Source organism: Lipophrys pholis, assembly GCF_963383615.2.
Source record: "Lipophrys pholis genome assembly, chromosome: 1".
NCBI classification, from domain to species: Eukaryota; Metazoa; Chordata; class Actinopteri; order Blenniiformes; family Blenniidae; genus Lipophrys; species Lipophrys pholis.
The window spans coordinates 912,284-932,362 of NC_137635.1; the positions used below are offsets into that span (position 1 = coordinate 912,284).

Below are 20,079 nucleotides of genomic sequence, written 5' to 3' on the forward strand. Positions count from 1 at the left end.
ATTCATAAACGTACATGGGATTTTAATGTAAGGATTTAATCTAGTGGAGTCACAGTCAGATTGATTTATTAGCCATGTTGAATGTGGCCTATACATTAACAGGCGGGGACCTTTTCTCTTTGAGACGAGAGCGATAGGCCCCACACTCTGCAGCCACTAATGAATATACCTCATTTAATCAATATAAAACAATGCATTACAGATGGATTTATGTTTATGGACAACCAAATACCTTGAACTCCTGCCAATAGCAGCCAGTAAGAGTCAGTCGCCCTATCACTACATTTCAGAATCACCCTCAGACCGGATGTATACCGGGACCGACTGAAGTTTTTTGAGGACCTGTTAAGTTTTTTATAGTACCTATACAAGACTTTGGCAAAACAGAAAAGACAGGTTTATTTGTAGACTGAGCATGAGCCTCAGAGTCCCATCCCCAAGGAGTCAGATATTAAACACTGCGATTCAAAGCCACCTGGAATTCAGGTGTTCATTAAGATCTATTTAGGTTTTGTTGTGAGGTAAAATACATTATATTGTATTTTTAATTTCTGTAGTTTGCAGGCTCAGCAGTAGAAATGGTTGGTCAGAGCAAGCACACACAGGTACAATTCTTCAAACACTAATAGCTCGGTAATGTTGATGGAGGTGCTCTCTCTCTCTCTCTCTCTCTCTCTCTCTCTCTCTCTCTCTCTCTCTCTCTCTCTCTCTGGAGTTATCGAAGTGGAAGAAAAGAGTTTTCTTGGGAAATATGCTGGTTACAGTTGCAGGTACAAATTACTAAAAGTTCTCATTAAAGGTTGAGTGGTTGAGTGGTAGTTTGCTATATTTCTGCTGAGGCAGGCTCCCTGAGAGGGCTGCTGACCACAGCACTGTGGCAGCCCACCATGGGTAGTTAAGGTCAACTTTGAATGGGAAGAGTTAAATACAAAGGACTAAAGAATAATACATATTATATGATCAAATGATGGAACATCCATCAGCCAATCCCAGCTGACTTTGCGCCAAGGCAGGTTCCACCCTGCAGCCAGTCCGTTACAGTGCTAACACACGCTGAAAGACATTATGGGTCGTCTCAGAGTCCAAACTAAAACCAGGTTGGGGGAAACGCAATAAGAGAAGATGCAGAGGAAGGAGCCCAAACCTGGCCTCAGTCCAGTCAGATAGGTACTCTTATACAGTGAGTCATAGAACAACTACAACACCTTTTGTAAACAAAAGATAACTGAGAAGCAAAGAACAAAAGATTCTGTCATGAATTACAGACTATAATTATTCACTGAATATTTTTTTTTTCATTAGTAATGATTAATATACTCTTTACAGTTTGAGGGGTAGCATTAATGATTGTTTTGGGTTTGTTCGTTTGTTTTTCTTTCAACATTCTTCTAAACAGGCACTGTGTATAGAATAGAATAGAATAGAATAGAATAGAATAGAATGAATAGCCACTTCATTGTCAAGCAGAACATCCACTAGCTGGTCCAGATTCTAATGAAATGTCATTGATAAGTTCGCTATTAGATTGTAAAAAAAAAAAATCAAGTCCAAAAGAATTTTTAACTAAAAACTGAAATATCAAACAAAATTTCGAAAGAGAGCAAAAAAGACAAATATTTACACTATAATTATAATTCATAACTTAAAAATCTGTTTTTTATAAATTACTGTACTTTGTAAAAACTTAAGGACAAAAACAACAAATGTCTCTCTCTCTCTCTCTCTCTCTCGGTCCCTCTCTCTCTCTCTCTCTCTCTCTCTCTGTCCCTCTCTCTCTCTCTCTCTCTCTCTCTCTCTCTCTCTCTCTCTCTCTCTCTCTCTCTCTCTATCCCTCTATCCCTCTCTCTCTCTCTCTCTCTCTCTCTCTCTCTCTGTCCCTCTCTCTCTCTCCTCTCTCTCTCTCTCTCTCTATCCCTCTATCCCTCTCTCTCTCTCTCTCTCTCTCTCTCTCTCTCTCTCTCTCTCTCTCTCTCTCTCTCTCTCTCTCTCTCTCTCTCTCTCTCTCAATAACACCACGGGCTCTTTAAAGCCCACCAAGCTTGAGGGGGACAGAGTGGAGCTGCTTGGGGCTTTCCTATTGGTCAAGCTGAAGTCACGGCCTCGCTGAGTGGGCGTGTCCCCCGCTGTGATTGGTCCAGACCGTCGTCTTTCAGGGCTCGCTCTCACCTAAGCCCCGCCTACAGCCTCCACCGACTGGTCGCTCTGCCCGTACGAGGATTTTCACGAAAACATCCACCGCAGACCGTCTCCGTCCCTGGAACCGTAACCGCGCTGCGACGGAGCCCGGGGGACCCGAAGCCGCGGATCCGGCGGCGTGACAGCCACGTTGATGGCGCGCGCTAAAAGTTGGCTTGCGTTGTTTGGCCTCGAGCGGCAGTCGTTAGAAGCGTGAAGTAGGTCCAACTGCAATGACTGCGGTATCACTTGTTAGATAGAGAGACATCGGCAGAAAGGGAGAGAGAGAGAGAGAGAGAGAGAGAGAGAGAGAGAGAGAGAGAGAGAGAGAGAGAGAGAGAGAGAGAGAGAGAGAGAGAGAGAGAGAGAGAGAGAAAGGGGGGCCCGAAGTGGACTCCCTCCCTCGGCAGAGAGCCGACTCGCCCCATGGAGACTGACGGGACCCTTCCAGAGAGCTCCATGCCCGGAATGTCACCTGTGAAACGACGAGACCTCGCCGGAGGACGCGAATAAGAGGAGAGGCGAAGAAAAGAGCAGCAGCAGCAGCGCACATCTGCTTCCAACGACTTATTTAGACAAGTTGTTAGAAAGAAGGAGGAAAGTCAGGAGACAACATGAGCAACATAGATGTGACATAGTGAGGGTCTTCACCCCCTCCGCCGACCCAGGACCTTTTAATGGACAGACTTCTCTGTCGTAGAAAGTAAACATCAGCAAGTTGTCTCCATCACGACACACAGCAAGACTTTTTGAGAATCGTTCCTCCTTCACGCATCGCTTCTTTTATATCTCGACTCATAGAACATTTAAAATGTCATTCAAAGAAAATCCCTGTCGGAAATTTCAAGCCAACATTTTCAACAAAAGTAAATGTCAGAACTGCTTTAAGCCCAGAGAATCACACTTGCTGAACGATGAAGACTTAAATCAGGTGAATCATTGTTTGTTTGTTTGTTTGTTTGTTTTAAATCATGATGTTGTTGTGACATGTCATTGTAACTTAACGGAAACCAGAGGAGAAAGGCTGCTGGGGTCATTTCTCTTTGACGTGTTCATCTCAAATGGCCTGTCATGTGTCAACAGACCGTGAAGTGCAGAGGTTGGGTTAATTGGACATAATTAGTTTTCAGCCCAAGGGCGCATATTGACCTTAATTCCTATAGATCCAGGACTCCACCCAGCCCCGCAGCACCGTGGGCCACTTGTCGGCTGCTTTTGTTGAATCATTAGCAGTACAGTTCTATATCTTTGATGCTTCAGCTTCTCCTGTTCCTTATGGCTCACTGTGACCTCATTCTGCTCTTTTCCTCGTGCACAAATAAACACCCATTAAAGTTAACTGCTTGAAACGTTGCAAAGGTTCAAAATCTCTTTGTGGCAAGGATTTCTATGGTATCTGAAGCCCTTTCTTTAATGGGCAAACTAACTGTATGCAGCTTGTGAGCTGTGGCGCCAGACCAGGCTGTACTGACCTGTACCATGGTCAGTCTCTCTCATTAAGCTTTTTCATTGGGCAGGTTAAGAATCACCTGTTTCCAGATTGGCAGATAATATGAATGAAGCTTAAGTAGGTGTCAGGGATTGCTTCTTCAGACCGGGTTAAATACCCTCAATGTTGTAGGTATTGTCCTCCATGTGGACCACTGGCATCCCTGACTGGTTCTGGAGTTTTTACCCAACTGGCCTTATCTTTTCACAAGAGCACTATTCAAAATAAATAATAAAGATCGTCGATTTGTTGAGATTAAACATCTCCTGAAGTTGTTCATGTTTACTCTCACAAATCCTCTTACTAAGATACATAAAGTATGCAAATTGAATTGAGTCCAGAACTCATTCTGTCAGTTGGCCTCAGCTCGGAGGTGCATGCTATGGGCGCAGCATCACAGAGTCTTTATGATGGGTGGGTTAACAGGTTGCGGGGGCCATTGCGAAATGAATGCAGACCAACGCGTTCGAATGACTCCATTTAACCAGTGAAGGGTGAAAAACAACCTACATTCATTTCCCTCATTTCTCCATCTCAGGAGGACTTGCCATTAGGGCCTGCTGTCAGGTCATGTGAGGAGAGATGGCACGTTCTTCTGAACTGTTCAGTCAAGGTTTCCTTTTCCTCACATGCATGAATACAGCAAGCGCCCTGCCGTCTTCATCGCTGACGTTTAGTTTATTTCAACTACCTTGAGTGTCTTTTAAGTTTTCCTCCGACTCTTGACTGACTAAGTGTTCAGCTGGGACCTGAGATGAAATATTCCTGTTATGTCACTTTGCTTATGGAGTCACTGAGCTGAGAAATGTGCAGTGCTTCATGTAATCAAAGGGAAAGAGGATTTGATGGTGGATTATACTTGACCGTACATAGAATGGAGTTATGACTGTAATCAAAACCCCTGATGGAGACGCGGAGGTGGCAGACGGCGGTAAATGTCAGAGCTTTTCGACTCAGTTCGTAGGCCACTGTTCCCCAGTCTGGAGAGAGAGACTGAATTACATAAGGTTCTTAATTTGCTAAGCTCTTTAGCTGTAGGTACGATTTGACTGTAAACATTAAGGAAAAAGGAAAAAAGTTGGTCTCCAGTAGTTCGACTGGGCTTTTCTTTGCTGACTACTACCGTGGCTGCGATTCAAGTATGTACCAGAACAATTTGAGAAGAAATCTGCCAGGCCAACTTGTACTTCTCAGCGCAAGTTTGACTTGCAAATCTGTGGCTGCAGCGGCTCCCAGGATCTGTGCTGCTTCTCTCATCCACGGTTGTTCTTGCTCGCTTCTGCCTCTTGCTTCCCCCTCCACCCACCGGTCCACCGACTTAGAGGATCAGAGGGAAAGTCATGTGTGTTAGCCTTCCCTTTTTTTTTTTTTCTGCCAGGGCAGCATGGTGCTCTGGCATTAAGCCAACTGGAGAATGTAGCCTGCAGTCAACACAGAGCAGCTCGGAGCAAATAACTCACCATTCCCCGAGTTTAACTTGTGTGTTGTGTGTTTTTGTTAACATGCTCTAAAAGTGGCTTGTAGTCCGGGTTCTGAATTAAACTAGCCTGCAGTCAAATCAGTGTTCAGTTCAAGTGTGCCCAGCTGAACAGTTAATCAATATGTTAATGTTTCTGTTCTAGTGATGGTTATTGTTGTTTTCCTCTCACCAGGCAAAGCCTATTTACGGAGGATGGCTGCTACTGGCACCTGAGGGCACTAATTTTGACAATCCTTTACACAGATCTCGGGTAAGTGGCGTTTTTATGCGTGTATAGTTTGTCCTCTTCGTGTTCCTGTGAGTTTGTCTCATCAATATGGTTTTGATGGAGATTTATGAACATACACTGGTGTCTGTTTGTTTTTTTCTTTAGTTTTTATTGTTCCAACAGTTTTGTGTTTTTTATTTACCTTTATAAACTTTTATTCTGGAGGGTAGAGTATATCAGGTAGGTTGTGACTTGCTTGTTCCCTAAATGAATTCCTGCTCTTGTTTGACATTTGATGAGCAGGAGGTCTCGTTGTCGTGGCTGCGGGAGCTGCTTCATAGAATCAGCAGATTCCTGTGGGAGGTTCGGCCATCTATCAGAAGAAGCCTCGTCTTAAGGCAATAATGAGGCCTAATATTGACTTTGTTTAGTGAATCACACTGCCCTAGCATCATGTACTGCAATGGGAGCCTTCCTTTATCAGGTCCTCGATTATACTGTGGTGTTGCATCCCAAAAAAAAAACCCGACTCGGGAGAATGTGGGGGAGGAGAAGGAAGGTCCTGGTTCTCATAGCCGCCCTGATGGCTTCCATATGGGTTTTTGGGGGAAAGAAGCACTTCTTGATCTCCTATCCACAGTCTGCTGCTGCTGCTTTGACATCATCACTGATACGTTGGGCCTCCTCTTGCAGTCAGCTTTTCAGTGCGGGCGTATAATTGGCGGCTTGTTCGTAGCGCTGAGGTCAGCACATTGGTCAGTTTTCGACTGACCAACAAACAAATAACACCGAAAAAGTGCTGATGTATAATGACTCCTGTTTTACCAACACTCTAAATTGACAGGTTGTGGGTCTGTTCTGTAATACTGAGGTGTAATGGACTTTTAGTGGACGTTAAATGTGTCCCATCTATATTACCTGTGAAGCTTCTCCACACCAGCTGAGACCTTCCAGCATCTCTTTTAGGTTACGGAGCAGCTCTCAATATTTCATGCATTAGGATCAGTTGGAACAGGAGACAAGGAAATTTAATCCTGTGACAAAACGCTGCATTAAGATAAAGAGGTGGCTGGTGGGACGCTTATTGAGGCAGTAGGAGTGATAATCAATAAAAACTGTCAATCGAGTATTTGTACAACGATTGACACAATTGACTTTCTGACCTACAGATACTTGGACCCCCTCTTACCTGCTGAATTTGAACTAGCTTCAGAAACATGATAGGCTTCATCGTCAGGAGGCGGCGTTCCATTAATCCCGTGCAGGAAGTTACTGTCGGTTCACAGAGACATGCCTTCATTGTGTATCATCCTGTAAGGGAGATCGGGTCACAGGTAGTGTTATCAGAAGCATAATCTCTGGTGCTCCTTTGAAAGTATTTAAGCACTTAGTTTTCAAATGACTGTACCGACAATCAACTGGGACATTGAATTATCTCATTGCTGGCTGGCTGATCCTTTCTTATAAATTAGTGTGTTAAAATGTTATCCAGCCTGTTCCAGCCCTGAAGCCTTGTGATGCACCCAATCCAGTTTGTTTGAACATGTATATAATCTCTTCTGTGTTCTTCATACCTTGAGGCAATATTGTATTATATTAGACACAATTACAAATCCCTTAAAATGCTCTATACATAAACATCTTTCCATGAACTTGTTTTTGTTGACATGTTAATGCCACTTGTGGAATAATGAATGTATAAAGATACCACTTTCTAACCACATGGTGAATATTTGAACATTTTTCTATTTAGCTTTATCCTTTTTTTGCTGCCATTATGCCAATATTAAGTGTATAAATGAGTAGAGAGGAACACATAGTAGTGTAGTGGTTAGCACTCTCACCTCACACTCAGGATATTACTAGTTTGATTCCAGACATGGGGTCCTTTCTATGTGAAGTTTCCATTTTCTCTCTCTGCATACATTCTCTTTGGGTTGTCCAGTTTCCTCCCGCAGTCCAGAAAAACATTTGAATTTGCGTATGTGTGTTTCTCTGCGATAGACTGAGAACCAGTCCTCTGTGCATTCTGCCTTTTGCCCTCTGAATGCTCAGTTTGGATCCTGACCAATGTGTTACATGATGTAAGAGCGATCTAAAAAATGTCTTTGTTTTTTGCCTTGACAGAAATGGCAGAGACGCTTCTTCATCCTCTACGAGCATGGCTTACTCCGCTACGCTCTGGACGAGATGGTGAGAGGCGGCTTTTATTCTCTCCGCTCATGCGTTTTCTCAACACAGAGGAAAGGAGCTGCAAATAAATATGATTATATAATGAAGCTAAATGTTTTAAAGCTGGTCTGTGGCTCTGAACTGTGGGATGCAAATATACTCACTATTAATAATGGACTTAACTTTCAGTTTGAACTGTTTTAACTCACTATATCCAGTTAACCTGCAGTTAAACACATTTACTACATATTGTACATTGATGATCAAGAGTATATCTAATAAGTTTTAGTTTAGTTTCCCACAGACATACACACATCACACAACAGAGACGTTTCATTTTAAAGAAATTAAGTAGTAATACAGGTGCCTTAACTCTTCATTTCAGATTCTGCTCATTTTTACCCTGAATACCTCCACCGGGATTAGAACCTGGGTCCCCCCTGCACATACTATTTTACAGTTTTATAATATACTCTTCATGAATACCTAAAGTTAACAATATCAGATTAGTTTGGTGCCATTGATAAAGGAAATGTTAAAAGATGTTTGTATTTTAGTACAATATACTAATGGAAACCCTTTAATTGAAATGAATTCCCTTTTACATAAAAATAAAATGTCTTTATTGTAAATGCAGGATTATATTTGAAACACATCTGTCTGCTGTGTCCTTGGGGTCTTTTTGCAGGCTCACTGACAGAATATCAAGCAGTCAGCACAAAGCTGACAGCAGTCCCTCTTTGCATACAACAGAGCATTTAGCGAGCGTGCTACACACTGGTGTTGGCTAACACAGGAGTGTCAAACCTAATGAAGTGACACCACATGGTGTTGATACTAAAAGTCATGTGCTGAGCTGTGTGTGTTTGCTCAAGTGGCGGCACGGTAATTGTGCAAGAGCTTTGGAACACCGAGTCCCTGTTCTGAGTTAAAAACGTGGGAATAAAACATTTGCCAGGAAGATTAACACGTAAAGAGCCATATTGATTGTTGTCTAATCGCTGTATATTTATTTTAATGTGAATATCCAGGCAGGCAGCGTCTCTGGTGAGTTCATTTGTTTGTGTGGCATTTGTTTTTCATACTTTATTGTTTGTTGGTGGTGCTGCAGCTTGTGGGCATGCTGGATATTGATTGACCCAGAGCGGTGCTCAACAGCTTTTTCTGGATGTGCTTTTGAAATGAGGTGCGAGCAGACCAGAAGCAGCAGTCGCTCCGCTGCCGCTGACCCTTTCATATCATGTGTGGTATTCTGCAGAATAAAACAGACACACTGAGAGTTTTCTTTTCTCTGCTGAAATAGCAGGAGCTGTGATGTAGTGTGGATTTTATGGTCATTGCATCATTACTGTACAACAGATTTCTTCTGTGTTTGCATAGTTTATACAAAAACTGGCATTTTTTGTTCATCGTTGTTTTCATTTGTGCCAAACAAAGTAATAAATACACAGTGGCCCTAATGTCCACTTCATACTGGTGCTTATAAAACGTATTCAAGTGGCTGGTGGATGATGATGATGACGTGTTTACAGAAAGAGACAAAGGATGGAGGCGGATGTCCTTTTTTCCATTCAACGATCTCTCTGAATTTCACTTCTCCTCTTTTCATCTGCTCCCTGAGTGAAGGATCAAAAGCAAAGGGGGGCAACAAGGGTCTGTCACTCAAAATATCAAGTGAATATATATACTAAATATAGATCCTGGCTTGTCGCACTGGATGCATTAGAATAACTGTTTTGTGTTGAATAAATGACTGCACAAACATGGCTAATTAGTATACTTGCCTGGCGTCATTGTCGAAGTGTTCCCTGTGCATGAGATTACATGTTCCATACAGTTAAGAGAAGGTGGGGTGGAGAAGGATGACCCCTGGAGTGAGCAACCAAAAGATAAAAGAAAAACTAATTCTGTCCACATCGCCCAGAGAAGCCTCGATCGACGTTCAGTTTATAGTTGTATTGTGTGTTATCGTGTCAAATTTAAAGGTTGCCAGCTTTGGCCAGTGTAACATTTCTCCAGACCACATCAGAACCCCCATCTGAGAGCACCAGTTAGGGTTTTTGATGAGGAGGTGCCCCTCTGTTTTTCTCTCAGCCTGGTTTTATGGCTCTTCTGTCTTCGCTTAACCAAACCCAGATGGGTTGTGGTTCCAACCTGCAGGATGTGGCGTGGCTCGAGGGGAAAGGGCTGGATTTGCAAAAACCTGGGAGAGATCACAGTAACTGGAGTCCTACATTTGGGGTTGCCCACCGAGGGTGAACACCCAACATCACACACACCACTGCCATCTTTTTATGCCCAGGGTGGCAGCGGCTTTGACGAGCTGTTATAAGTACGAGACAAGTGGGTAAGAGAAGAAAATGTCGCTGCAGTGAGAGCGCGATTAAGAGAAATGTGTTCTGTCACTGACTGAAAGGAAGGACATGGCGAAGAACTGGAAATGTTGGCCTGGATAGAGCATGTTCTTCCATGCAAGGCTAATGTGGCCTCCAAAGACGGGAATTGAAATGTGTCGCGTCCAACTTACTTCACTGAATAAAAGTAGTGTTTGATTTATTGTTTATAACTCATAAAGTTGATTCTTAGTTCAGCCTCCAGTATTTGCTGAATGCACAAGCTAGATTTTCCCAGAGCAACCTAACACAGTTATGCCAGGGCAGCGTTGCCAAGGTTACATGTTTTGTCCTTTTGTCCAGCAACAGTTGACCATGGTATGTGTAACACAGGGCAGATTGTCGGTTGTGTGGAGAGCTCTCGCCGTCTCTGTCCGGACTGTAGGGATACAGGACCGAACACTCTGGATGCAAAGCACGGACGTGTGGGTTGTCTCTAGGCTCAGTCGTACGGCGAGCCAGCCTTCCTACAGTAGCTGTTCAGAAAAACAAAAGCTCTAACGTCTAAACACATGTGCGAGGCAGGATTGGACCAAGTTGCAGTTTATGCTGAACTGCATATGTTTCTGTTGGCGTGAGTAAGTGTGTGTGAGTGAACGCACCTGGAACTGAGGGTGCTCGACTGCAGAGGCCATGTCAGGAACAGGTGCTGCAGGGTCTGAGAGACCTCCGTGAGAAAACTGCCCCATGTGACCAGGACACGATACTGCAGTAATCATTTGGAGGCAAACAAAAGAAAAATGACAACTCACACAACTGGGTAATTAACAACTCCATTATCACCTCATGGTGAGAGCAGATATGTAGGTGAGAAGAGCCCCCCCACAAAGCCACCCTGATGGCACAGTTAGTGAAAAACATCAACACTCACTCGCTAATAACTGATTCGCTGTGCAGTCATAAATACCCCACACAAGACCTGGCATCCAGTGACCTCATTGTGACTTGCTCTCACTGACATGCACGCACACACACACACACACACACACACACACACACACACACACACACACACACACACACACACACACACATGTACACACACATGTACACACACACGCGATGTGATCCACATTGTTTTGACTCACAATGCTTCTACGCTGATAATCTGTTATTGCTGTTTACCAAAAATCCTACTAAATATTTTCTCATTTCATTTGGAGGAATATATAGGAAAGCACAGGGCAGTTTGTTTTCCTGCTGATCTGCACATTCACAGTATACCTGCAAATAAAGTGAGGCTACCTATTGAGTTGCAGTACACAAAAGGCCCATTCAGAGACACTTGGATAGCGTTTGCTTTTAGACTGCACTAACTGCAGTGGACTGTCTGTATCACGGCCATACCCCTTGTTGTTCCAGGGAGAACATGATGTCCTCATGACGTTTCAGCTGTTGAAGTCATTCTCATTTCATCTTAGCTCAATTAATTTCCTGTGTTTACTGGAATTCAAATAGTGGACTTCTGCCCCATAGCACTGTCCAAGAACAGGGAGAGTTTGGACAAGCTTCCTTCCATTTCCCACACATTGGTGCATTCTTTTGACCTGAGATACAAAATCCTGTTGCTTCTCTGCTGAATCTCTCAAACATGAGCAGATACAACTTTAGCCCTTCTTTGCCCTCAGACCTTTTGACATGCTGAAACAGGCACAAATAGCTGCTCCTCTCTTTGCCAGTAAAAAAAAATGAAATTGCGGGTTATTTTTAGCCACTTTGAGGAGCTTTTGTCTTGTGTTGGTTTGGGAATGATGAGAGCTTTCCAGGGAATGGATGAGTGGGCAGGCCTCTGAGTTGTGTTGTTGCTTCCAGGCATTCTGTGCGGGGAATAAGTGGATGCTGACCACCCCACCCCGTCAAATTAGGAACACTTAAAGGGGTGCTCCAGTCCTCTCCTGACTGCAAATCAGGAGAACCTGGAGTGGGAAAGGAAGCGGTGAATGTCTACTGTACATATAAGCTTGTGTTCTAGAAATCAATGGTCTGCAGTCGAAAAAACCTTGAATTGTTTACCAAGTGTGGATCCTGGGTGGGCGTTTGTTGGTTTTGTGGAGATATGGTGCGTGAGAGTCTTCTTTAACCCCTGCCCTTCCTTCCCCATGGTTCCGATAGGAACTGATCTTCTGGAATGTAAACATTCATGGATTATACTGGGGTCACTGTACCCATTGCAAAGAACCACAAAACCATGAGAACGGCCATACATACAGCTTGTATTAATCAGTATTTACAATGCTGTAGATAAAAGCGACTCTCTGTGCCAAAGCCATCAACCACTGTAGCTCTCTCTCTTTCTCTCTCTCTCTTTATTTTTTATTCTTTGCTCATATGTACTGAGATGGTGTTTTTTGTATTATTGGTCTTATTAAACTCCACTTGCCCCCTTTGCACTGGAGGCCCTGTCAGTGCCATGGCTGCATGACAAGGGATTGCTGCAGTGATCATCAGGGAGAGAGAATTACATATTCCAGCAACAACAGTGCAGGTGTAATGGCCCCCCACTGTAACACAACAGCCCATGGCAGCTTTTACAACTAAAAACACATCAATCCTGTGAAATCTGTTTGCTGGACAAACCAAAACCTTCCTCTAATAGAAAATCCTGTAATCTCATCATGACTTCACTGAGTATGTTAGAAAAAGAATGAACTGGAAGAGGAAGCGTCAGCGTACAGCATGTGGTGGCAGTGTACCGTCCCCAGGCTTCCAGACGACAGGGACCACAGTTCCTCCAGGACGCTGCGTCTCGGTGATAAAATGGTGGAAGAAATACTCAAAAACTTCAAAGTGAGCACAGACTGTTTTTTTTTTTTGTAGGAACAGCCTTTGACCAGCTGTACCCCAGTCAACCTCACGAGGAGGTCCTTTCATGGAAGCTTACATTTTAAAAATAACACACCCGCCCACTGCTTTCCTGTTACAATTAGACTTTTGTCAGGAAAAAACTCCCAAAGAGGTGAAGGTGTCATCCAAACTTGTATTGGTTTGTCATTAGCCTGTAACTTGAGGTGGGATTATATTTAGTTCTCCTTTATTTATGGCGCTGATCTTATCTTCTCAAGCATGACTCCTCCTTATGAGTTTCAAATCCTGCATTTCAAGTTTGAGACCAGTGAAGACCGTTGACCTGATGCATAACAAACATGATTATTGTTAGTTTGGGCAGAGTTGTGATAGAAGTGGACACTATGCTGTTATTTCACTTGATCAATTGGTTTGCCTCTGTACTTCTTTATTGACTTTCCAAAGTCTGCTTTTTGTAGCTTTTTGGTGTTTTTGTGCTTCTCCTTTAGTGACCACATCGCCCCGGACATGGCTGAGATTAAAATCTTATCTGAACTGCTTTGCTGTTTGGACATTTCCATCTGTTTAGTCAGAAGTACTGTAACTCTGACTCAGAGTCAAGTCTGGCCTCGCAGCTTTTATCTGCGGATGGTTAGTGTGTACGTGAGCCACGGCTCTACATGGTCCTACATGTGCTCACTTTTATTGTCTTCATCCACAAAACTCTCTTTTACAGCAGTTACGTCCAACAGTGTAGGAATAGACATGGGGAACTGTTGAAAACACGATTCCAGCTGTTTGGGATCAGAGTTTCATAACATACTGAACTCTAAAAGATCCAACGTAACAGAGGGGTACATTCTCCATTGTTTTCCTACTGATCTCCTCTCTCCTTGTATCCCTACTTCACCCTTCATTTCACTTTATTGTGTGTTTCTTAATGAGTCAGAAAACAATCTCCCTCTTTAAAGTTTCACATTAAATTCAAATAACATTCAATAAAACACACACATTCACCTGTGGACTCAACCTCAAAGAAATAACACGTCCAATGTTTTGACTGGACGAGCAGAAACTCTCTGAGTGAAACACAAAGTGGATTTAACAGGTTGGAATTTATTTAACTATATCGATCTAAATGCCATTTGAAATATAATTGCTAGTTAGACCGAATTCCTCAGCACTATTGAAAAGATTGTACTTGGATAATTAGACCACAAACTTCCCTTGACAATAATAAATCTCTTCATAGCCGCTAGTTAAAGCTTCAGCCAATGTATGGATGGTAAGCATGAGGATACAGAGCTTCTTGTTTAACGTAGGCCTGTTATTATATCAGAGTTCACTGCAGCATGAACCTGTAGACAGGAACATTTAACACTGGTTGACTTCTATCAGCACATTGACTAAAATAGTACTATATCACTCAGAGCAGATGAATAGGGGCTTCTTTAAAGGCATCAGGTTTCTTTTGATGTGGTGGTCATTTAATGACGAAGTAGTACTTCCTTTCCTTTTTTTTTCTTGGTGAATATGATTGCCATGTGGGTTCTAAGAGCTAAATTCCTGATGGTGGTCCTCTGCTGTGCCATGATGAGAAGTCCCGAAGAGGCTTTTTTTTATTTTTATTTTTAAGCTCGTCTTTTTACTATCCCTTCCTTTGTCGCCCCCTTCGTAGTCTTGTTTTTTTTTTTTTAATGATTTCCAGCCATTCATTACCCAGAGAAAGGCTTCTTCCAGGAGACTCCAGTGAAATCCAGTGTCCACTCTCACTAGGAAGGTCCCTATTTTTTATTTTTTTTTCTCCCAATTGATAGCCCTGATTCACTTTCTCCTCTCACTTATCCTGCCACTCCCCCATATCTCTGTCTTCCATTACCTATTCTGTCTGGCCTATAAATCATTGGTGCTGGAAAGAGCAACCACCGGTATTGTGTAACACCCCCCCCCCCCCCGTCCATAAAGCCAAACAGGGCCTGATGGACTGCTCGCTCAGTTTGTTCTAATAACTATGCCAGGACACCAACAAAAGGTTTTATTTAAAGTATTGGTGTGAGGGGCTAGCCTGCTCTGAGACGGGCACTAATAAAACAGTGGGGTAGGTGGGAAGGTGTCTGCATGTACAGTGGTAGGGGTACAGAGACACCGAAAGGCATTTTCATGTTTAAAAATACGCATTGAACACCCCGACCACATACTCTTAGAACCTTTGTTAGTTTATTGTATACAATTGATATGCACAATATGTTACTCCTTGTGTGGTTCGGATGCGGTAATGAATTGATCAGTTCCACGTCTGCAAGGAGACCCTCAGTTGGATGAGTTCCAGTAGCAACCTGGCCTGAGATTGGGTGTCTAACAAGCCTCCGCTTTGTGAAAGTGTAGTAGTAGTGGTAGTGGTAGTAGTAGTGGTAGTAGTAGTGGCCACAGCTGCAGTTGATTGTCTTTCTGAGTTGTAACAGGTGGACTTGTATTGGGTGACCTTTAACCCTTCAGCTCAGCTTGATGACCTGCCAATCCAGCCACCTGCTAAGGTCAGAGCTCTGCAGCCCAGATATTTTTAGAAAGAAAGTACAACCTTGGGTCTGCAGTAGTAGGATTACTCACTAAAAGTAGGATTACTCACCCTACGATAGAAATATTTGATATACAGGATCTCCCAATAACTTTCATGAACACTTGACATTCTCACTTATAAATGAGTAGTTTTTTTTTGTCGTTAGCAGCTTTTATGAAGTGCTATCTTCTCTAAATTCATCATCTGTCAGCAATGTGATGAACGGCGGTTTGAGTGCTACCTGGCAAACCCAGGCTTGTATGAAGCTGCTCTTTAGCCCTGTGGGGAAACAAACTCAGAAACCGAGCGAGCAGCTGAATTCTCAAAGAAACATGTTCCCTATAAACGCTCCTCCATGTTCCCTTCTCTTCACCCCCGATGGGCTCATTTGCGTTGACTTATTCAGGCTTTGGCAGATTTGCAGTCATTGTTTTGAAGCCTCCCTGCATGTCTTATGCAGCTTTTTCACATGGCGTTGTTTGAGTTGCTCGAGTACATTTTCTTTCTTTGAGAATGATTTTTATTTGGATCTTCATTTTGTTTGGGCATTTGTTAGGACCTGTTCACCTTGGCCTACTTTCTGAAGTGCTGTGTCAGCGCTCCATGTGTGACGCTGCAGCAGCAGCTCAGCCACTGCTGTTTTGGGGTACCTTGTGATCCTGTAATGACTGTTGTTGGCTTTTTTCTTTTTCCCCCTGCAGCTTCAGGCTTTACTGTACCAGAAGTCACAGAGTTAAAACACAGACCTACTTCAAAACCAACAATGTTTAATAGTTGTGTGACAAATTGAAACCAGGGCAAACTACAGAGCTTCCAACTCTCATTCTCCGACATAGAAGAGTAGCAGTAGCAGGACTCGCATGTTAAGTGTGAATGAGTGTTTGATGGTGAACCCATCTGAAATACATTTGTGTTTTCATTGGCAGCCCAACGTTTGAGATAAGCTCACAGTTCTGTCTCCATGACGCACTCATGGAAGTCTGTATTTATGCCCCAAAAAAAACTGATCAGTGAGAATGAAAAGCATTGGACTCCAGGGAAGCTGTTAGCAGTACTCTACACTGAAGGTTTTTTTTTTGTTTGTTTTTTGTTTTACTTTTTCCCCATTTACTTCATTTAAAACATTCACTTATGGGCATATTGCAGTTTGCAAAGTTCTTTTTATTTCACTTAATCTATGGACAGATTAGCAGAAGACTGCTTGCTGTACATGTATAATAGTTATCTGATTATAACTATACAATCCAAATTAGAAAAGTTATTCCTTAATCTAAGATAATAAAAAGTAAAAAACTACTACTTGACTGTATTACTAAGGTACAAAGAGGAAGATGATAGTTTTTTCTTTTATAAAACTTTGGAGGCAGTTGGATTGCAGAGAGTTAGAACAAGTTACCTGTCTGGGAAACACACACACACACACACACACACACACACACACACACACACACACACACACACACACACACACACACACACACACACACACACACACACACACACACACACACTAACTCCTCTCAGACGGTCTGTATCTGAACAGCCGAAGCAACATGACACAACTCGACTGCAGCACCTGTTTCTGCAGCCAGCCCATCGACTCTGTCACCACTTTGACGCAGGCTGGCAGATTTCTCACACTCTGTCTGCCTTTTCCTGTATTTTGTCACACTGTCACCATCATTACAGACATTACATTAATGCTATTGTCGTCATCACCAACACTACCGCTGAATGAGAATAATAAACTGTTCTTTAGCCACACAATAGTACGCCCGGGTTTTAATTATTCTATCCTGAAGTGGACCTGCCAACACGATGGGCAGCCAAAGGTCGAGTTCACATAGTTCTCCTACAGTTGCATCTGATTGACCAGGCTTCCATTTGAAAAGAATCCTGCCGTACGAGCAGAGAAAAAGCTCTTCCTCATCCATCTCATCCTCCTCTTCCTCCTCCTCTTCATTCGCCGGCTGCTGGCTTCCTAACACAGCATTAAGCCACCCACATCCTCTCACCATTCTCCATAAGAGGAGAAGTGCTGCTGCCACCCACATCGCTCTCCAAAATACCTGCTACAAGAATGTGTGAAATGAGTGTTGTTTTGATTACTGTTCTTGTTAATTTTTCTCTGAATATGACTTACTAGTATACTGTTATCCTTCTCAGTAGAGACTGTGCTGCTTTCTAACCATCTGAAAATCCCGAATGCATACCAGCGGGGTGAGGTGTATCTGCGAATGCCTGGAGGACTGTACTTGGCCCTGCAGCAGAGATGTCAGATATCCACCATATGGCTTAGTCTGATTTTTATAGCGCTATACGTTTGTCTAAAGTACAGGCAGGAGTTGAGGAACAGCATTATAGTTGAGGCTGTGCTTTTGCACCGGATTTAGGTTGCCTTGATACTGGAGTAAAATTACAGGACTGTGGGGGCTCTGGCACGGTGATGATTGTAATCTTGTCCATGACCAATCTGCCAGCTCTAGTTCCTGCTCTGATTGTTGTGTGTCTGTCATTGTGTGATCATTGTGGACTTGTGTAGGATGGAGACAGTAGCTTCGTAGCCCTCCGCAGCATGACTAAAGGTGACTCCGTCCATCTGGCACCTGAAGACATTTCCCTGCTGTTTGTTGTTGGCATGCTCACTGGTATCAGAAATGTGTATTTAGCTCTGTTATCCTCCGTTGCCATGGAAAGATTTATTGCGTAATTGCTGTTATTGTTAATGTGCAGAAGAAGAACCCCAAAAAGACCTGATTCTCGACTTTGCACATGAGTCAGGATGAAGCGGTGCCAGTTCACCGTCTATCGTCTCGGCTCCAACATCTTTCGTGATCAAAGTCAATCGAGATAGGATCTAGTGCGAGCACCTTGGAAATAGTGCTTCAGAATCCTGCTGGTACACGTCTAAAGAAGAGTAATGTAAATTAACGAGTGAAGTCATAGCAATAGAATTTGTCACCTCCGATGTTGGCAGACAAACTGGCACCTAATACCAGATAGCAGATGTTTGTAATCAACGTACAGGTGTTCTTAAGCAACTGTTTTTATGTGTATTTGTACTAATAGACAACTGCTTGCATGGTTTGAAAAAGAAATGTATTCCAATAAGCGTCACATTGTGAAATGCCATTCTAATTCCCTCGCATGCTGAAGTGAGTCATTTTAACTGAACTCCGGTTTTCCATGACGAGAAATGAGCATGTCAAACCCAAAAATGCTGAGGGCAGAGGAAGAAAATTTGCTTCACAACCAAAATTGAAAGTCGAGCATCAGCCAGCTGCCAAAAGAAGCAAATATTTCTCCTACTGGGTCACAAGGAAGAATGGGATGTTTTGCTAAGCTGCAGAATGACCACGGGTGAAGGAAGCCTGGGGCACGAAGACATGGCTGCATGTATGGGCTCACTAATTACCATTCTCTAAACAGAGACCTGGTTACTAATGAATACTGCTGTAATGCTACACAACATCTGGACGGACATATGATCGGTGTTCACTGAGGAAAGGAGAGGCTAAACTATGCAGTGGATTTGCAGTTTAATGCCATGAAAACCAGCGCTCAGAATCTTTCATTGTGCAGCATCCTGGTAATAGTGTTTCATTGGTACTTGTATTTTAACTTTTTTTTTTTTTAGATTTCACAACCGCTCAGAACTCTGTTACAAGAGATTGTCAGTGTGTGCTAACAAATATTTAATTGAATATGCAATTAGTTTTTGACAAGCTAAAACTCTATTCCTGTCAGGATGCTGCGGCTGCTGAGATTGTAAAGGTCAGTCAGTTATCTGAGACTGAATTAAGAAACCAAATCGTAATCTGATTTGTCCCCGTCTCTCTCTCAGACTCCCGTGAATGACTCTCACCGAGACAGCATTCATGCTATTGTCTGAACAACTCCGGAGACAAGAATAAGTTTATGCTGGCTTCATAATTTCCATGCTCGGATCACAAAAGGACACTTGTTCGGGCCTCTTGTCTCTTGGATATTTTCTTGTTGAGGGTTAACGGGAGGAGTGGCTCTGTGGACTGTGGCGGCTGACAATCCCACATTGTGTGAACTGGTGCTGATTCACAAAGGAGCCATTGTGGCGAGCGGTGGCCCGGGGAGAGTGGACTGGGTCTCGGTTAGGTGACAGAGAGGTGTGGGTCCGCGGGGCCTGGGTCTGGGGGCTTCGAGCCACGGTGGCTGGGCCCGAGCAGGGGCCTGTATTGATGCTCAGCTGACGCAGTGCTGGAGCTGGGAGGGTGCACGCGTGTGAGAGGGGTCCCGTGTTGCTCGCCACAGGGCTCCAGTGCAAAACACACTCTGTCTGGACTTTTTACTGTAACCCCACCTACTACCCTGTAATCTCTGTTATAGGTGAGCAGCTTTGTAAAAATAGGTTCTCAATCAAAGCTGTTGTCAATCTAATTTATTTTCTATATCCCAGAGAATCTATTGCACTGATTATAAAGCCGGGAGCTTAAGCAGCTTGTACAACTGTTCCCAGAATTTGAAATATTTTGCTGTTTATCCTCTTCTGACTCCAGCTCAAGGGCAGGCCCACATGTGTGATGTACTCTAGATTTGTTTACTCAGACAGATGGCCGAGCAGCCCAAAGTCAAAGTCCACACAGCCCCCTTTCTACTCTGCTGCGCTGCTGTTCTCCTCGACCACCAGTTCAGGACTTAAGCTCTCTTCAGCCGCCCTCCACGGTTCCTTCTCGCTGCCTTCAGACCTCGTCTCCATGTGAGAGTGACAGAGCTCTCAGGTCAAGCTGACGCCAGTCTCTCACTGCCCAGTCTGAAGCAGGCCCAGGTCCTCGCCCAGCTGTCCCG

General features: G+C 43.5%; 1 protein-coding gene across 3 annotated transcripts in view; it reads left to right on the forward strand.

Moving 5' to 3' along the window:
* The first annotated feature begins 2,265 nt into the window (after window positions 1–2,265).
* LOC308111113 (myosin phosphatase Rho interacting protein) overlaps window positions 2,266–20,079 on the forward strand; it is a 45,085-nt gene continuing 27,271 nt past the window's right edge. For all 3 annotated transcript variants that reach the window (XR_013935431.1, XM_080465867.1, XM_080465868.1), the window contains exons 1-3: window positions 2,266–3,106; window positions 5,317–5,394; window positions 7,480–7,545. Coding sequence is in view for 2 of the 3 variants with exons in the window: in XM_080465867.1 (XP_080321993.1) it covers window positions 2,987–3,106; window positions 5,317–5,394; window positions 7,480–7,545 (264 nt within the window). In the remaining variant the exon portion in view is untranslated. The remainder of the gene's footprint in view (window positions 3,107–5,316; window positions 5,395–7,479; window positions 7,546–20,079) is intronic.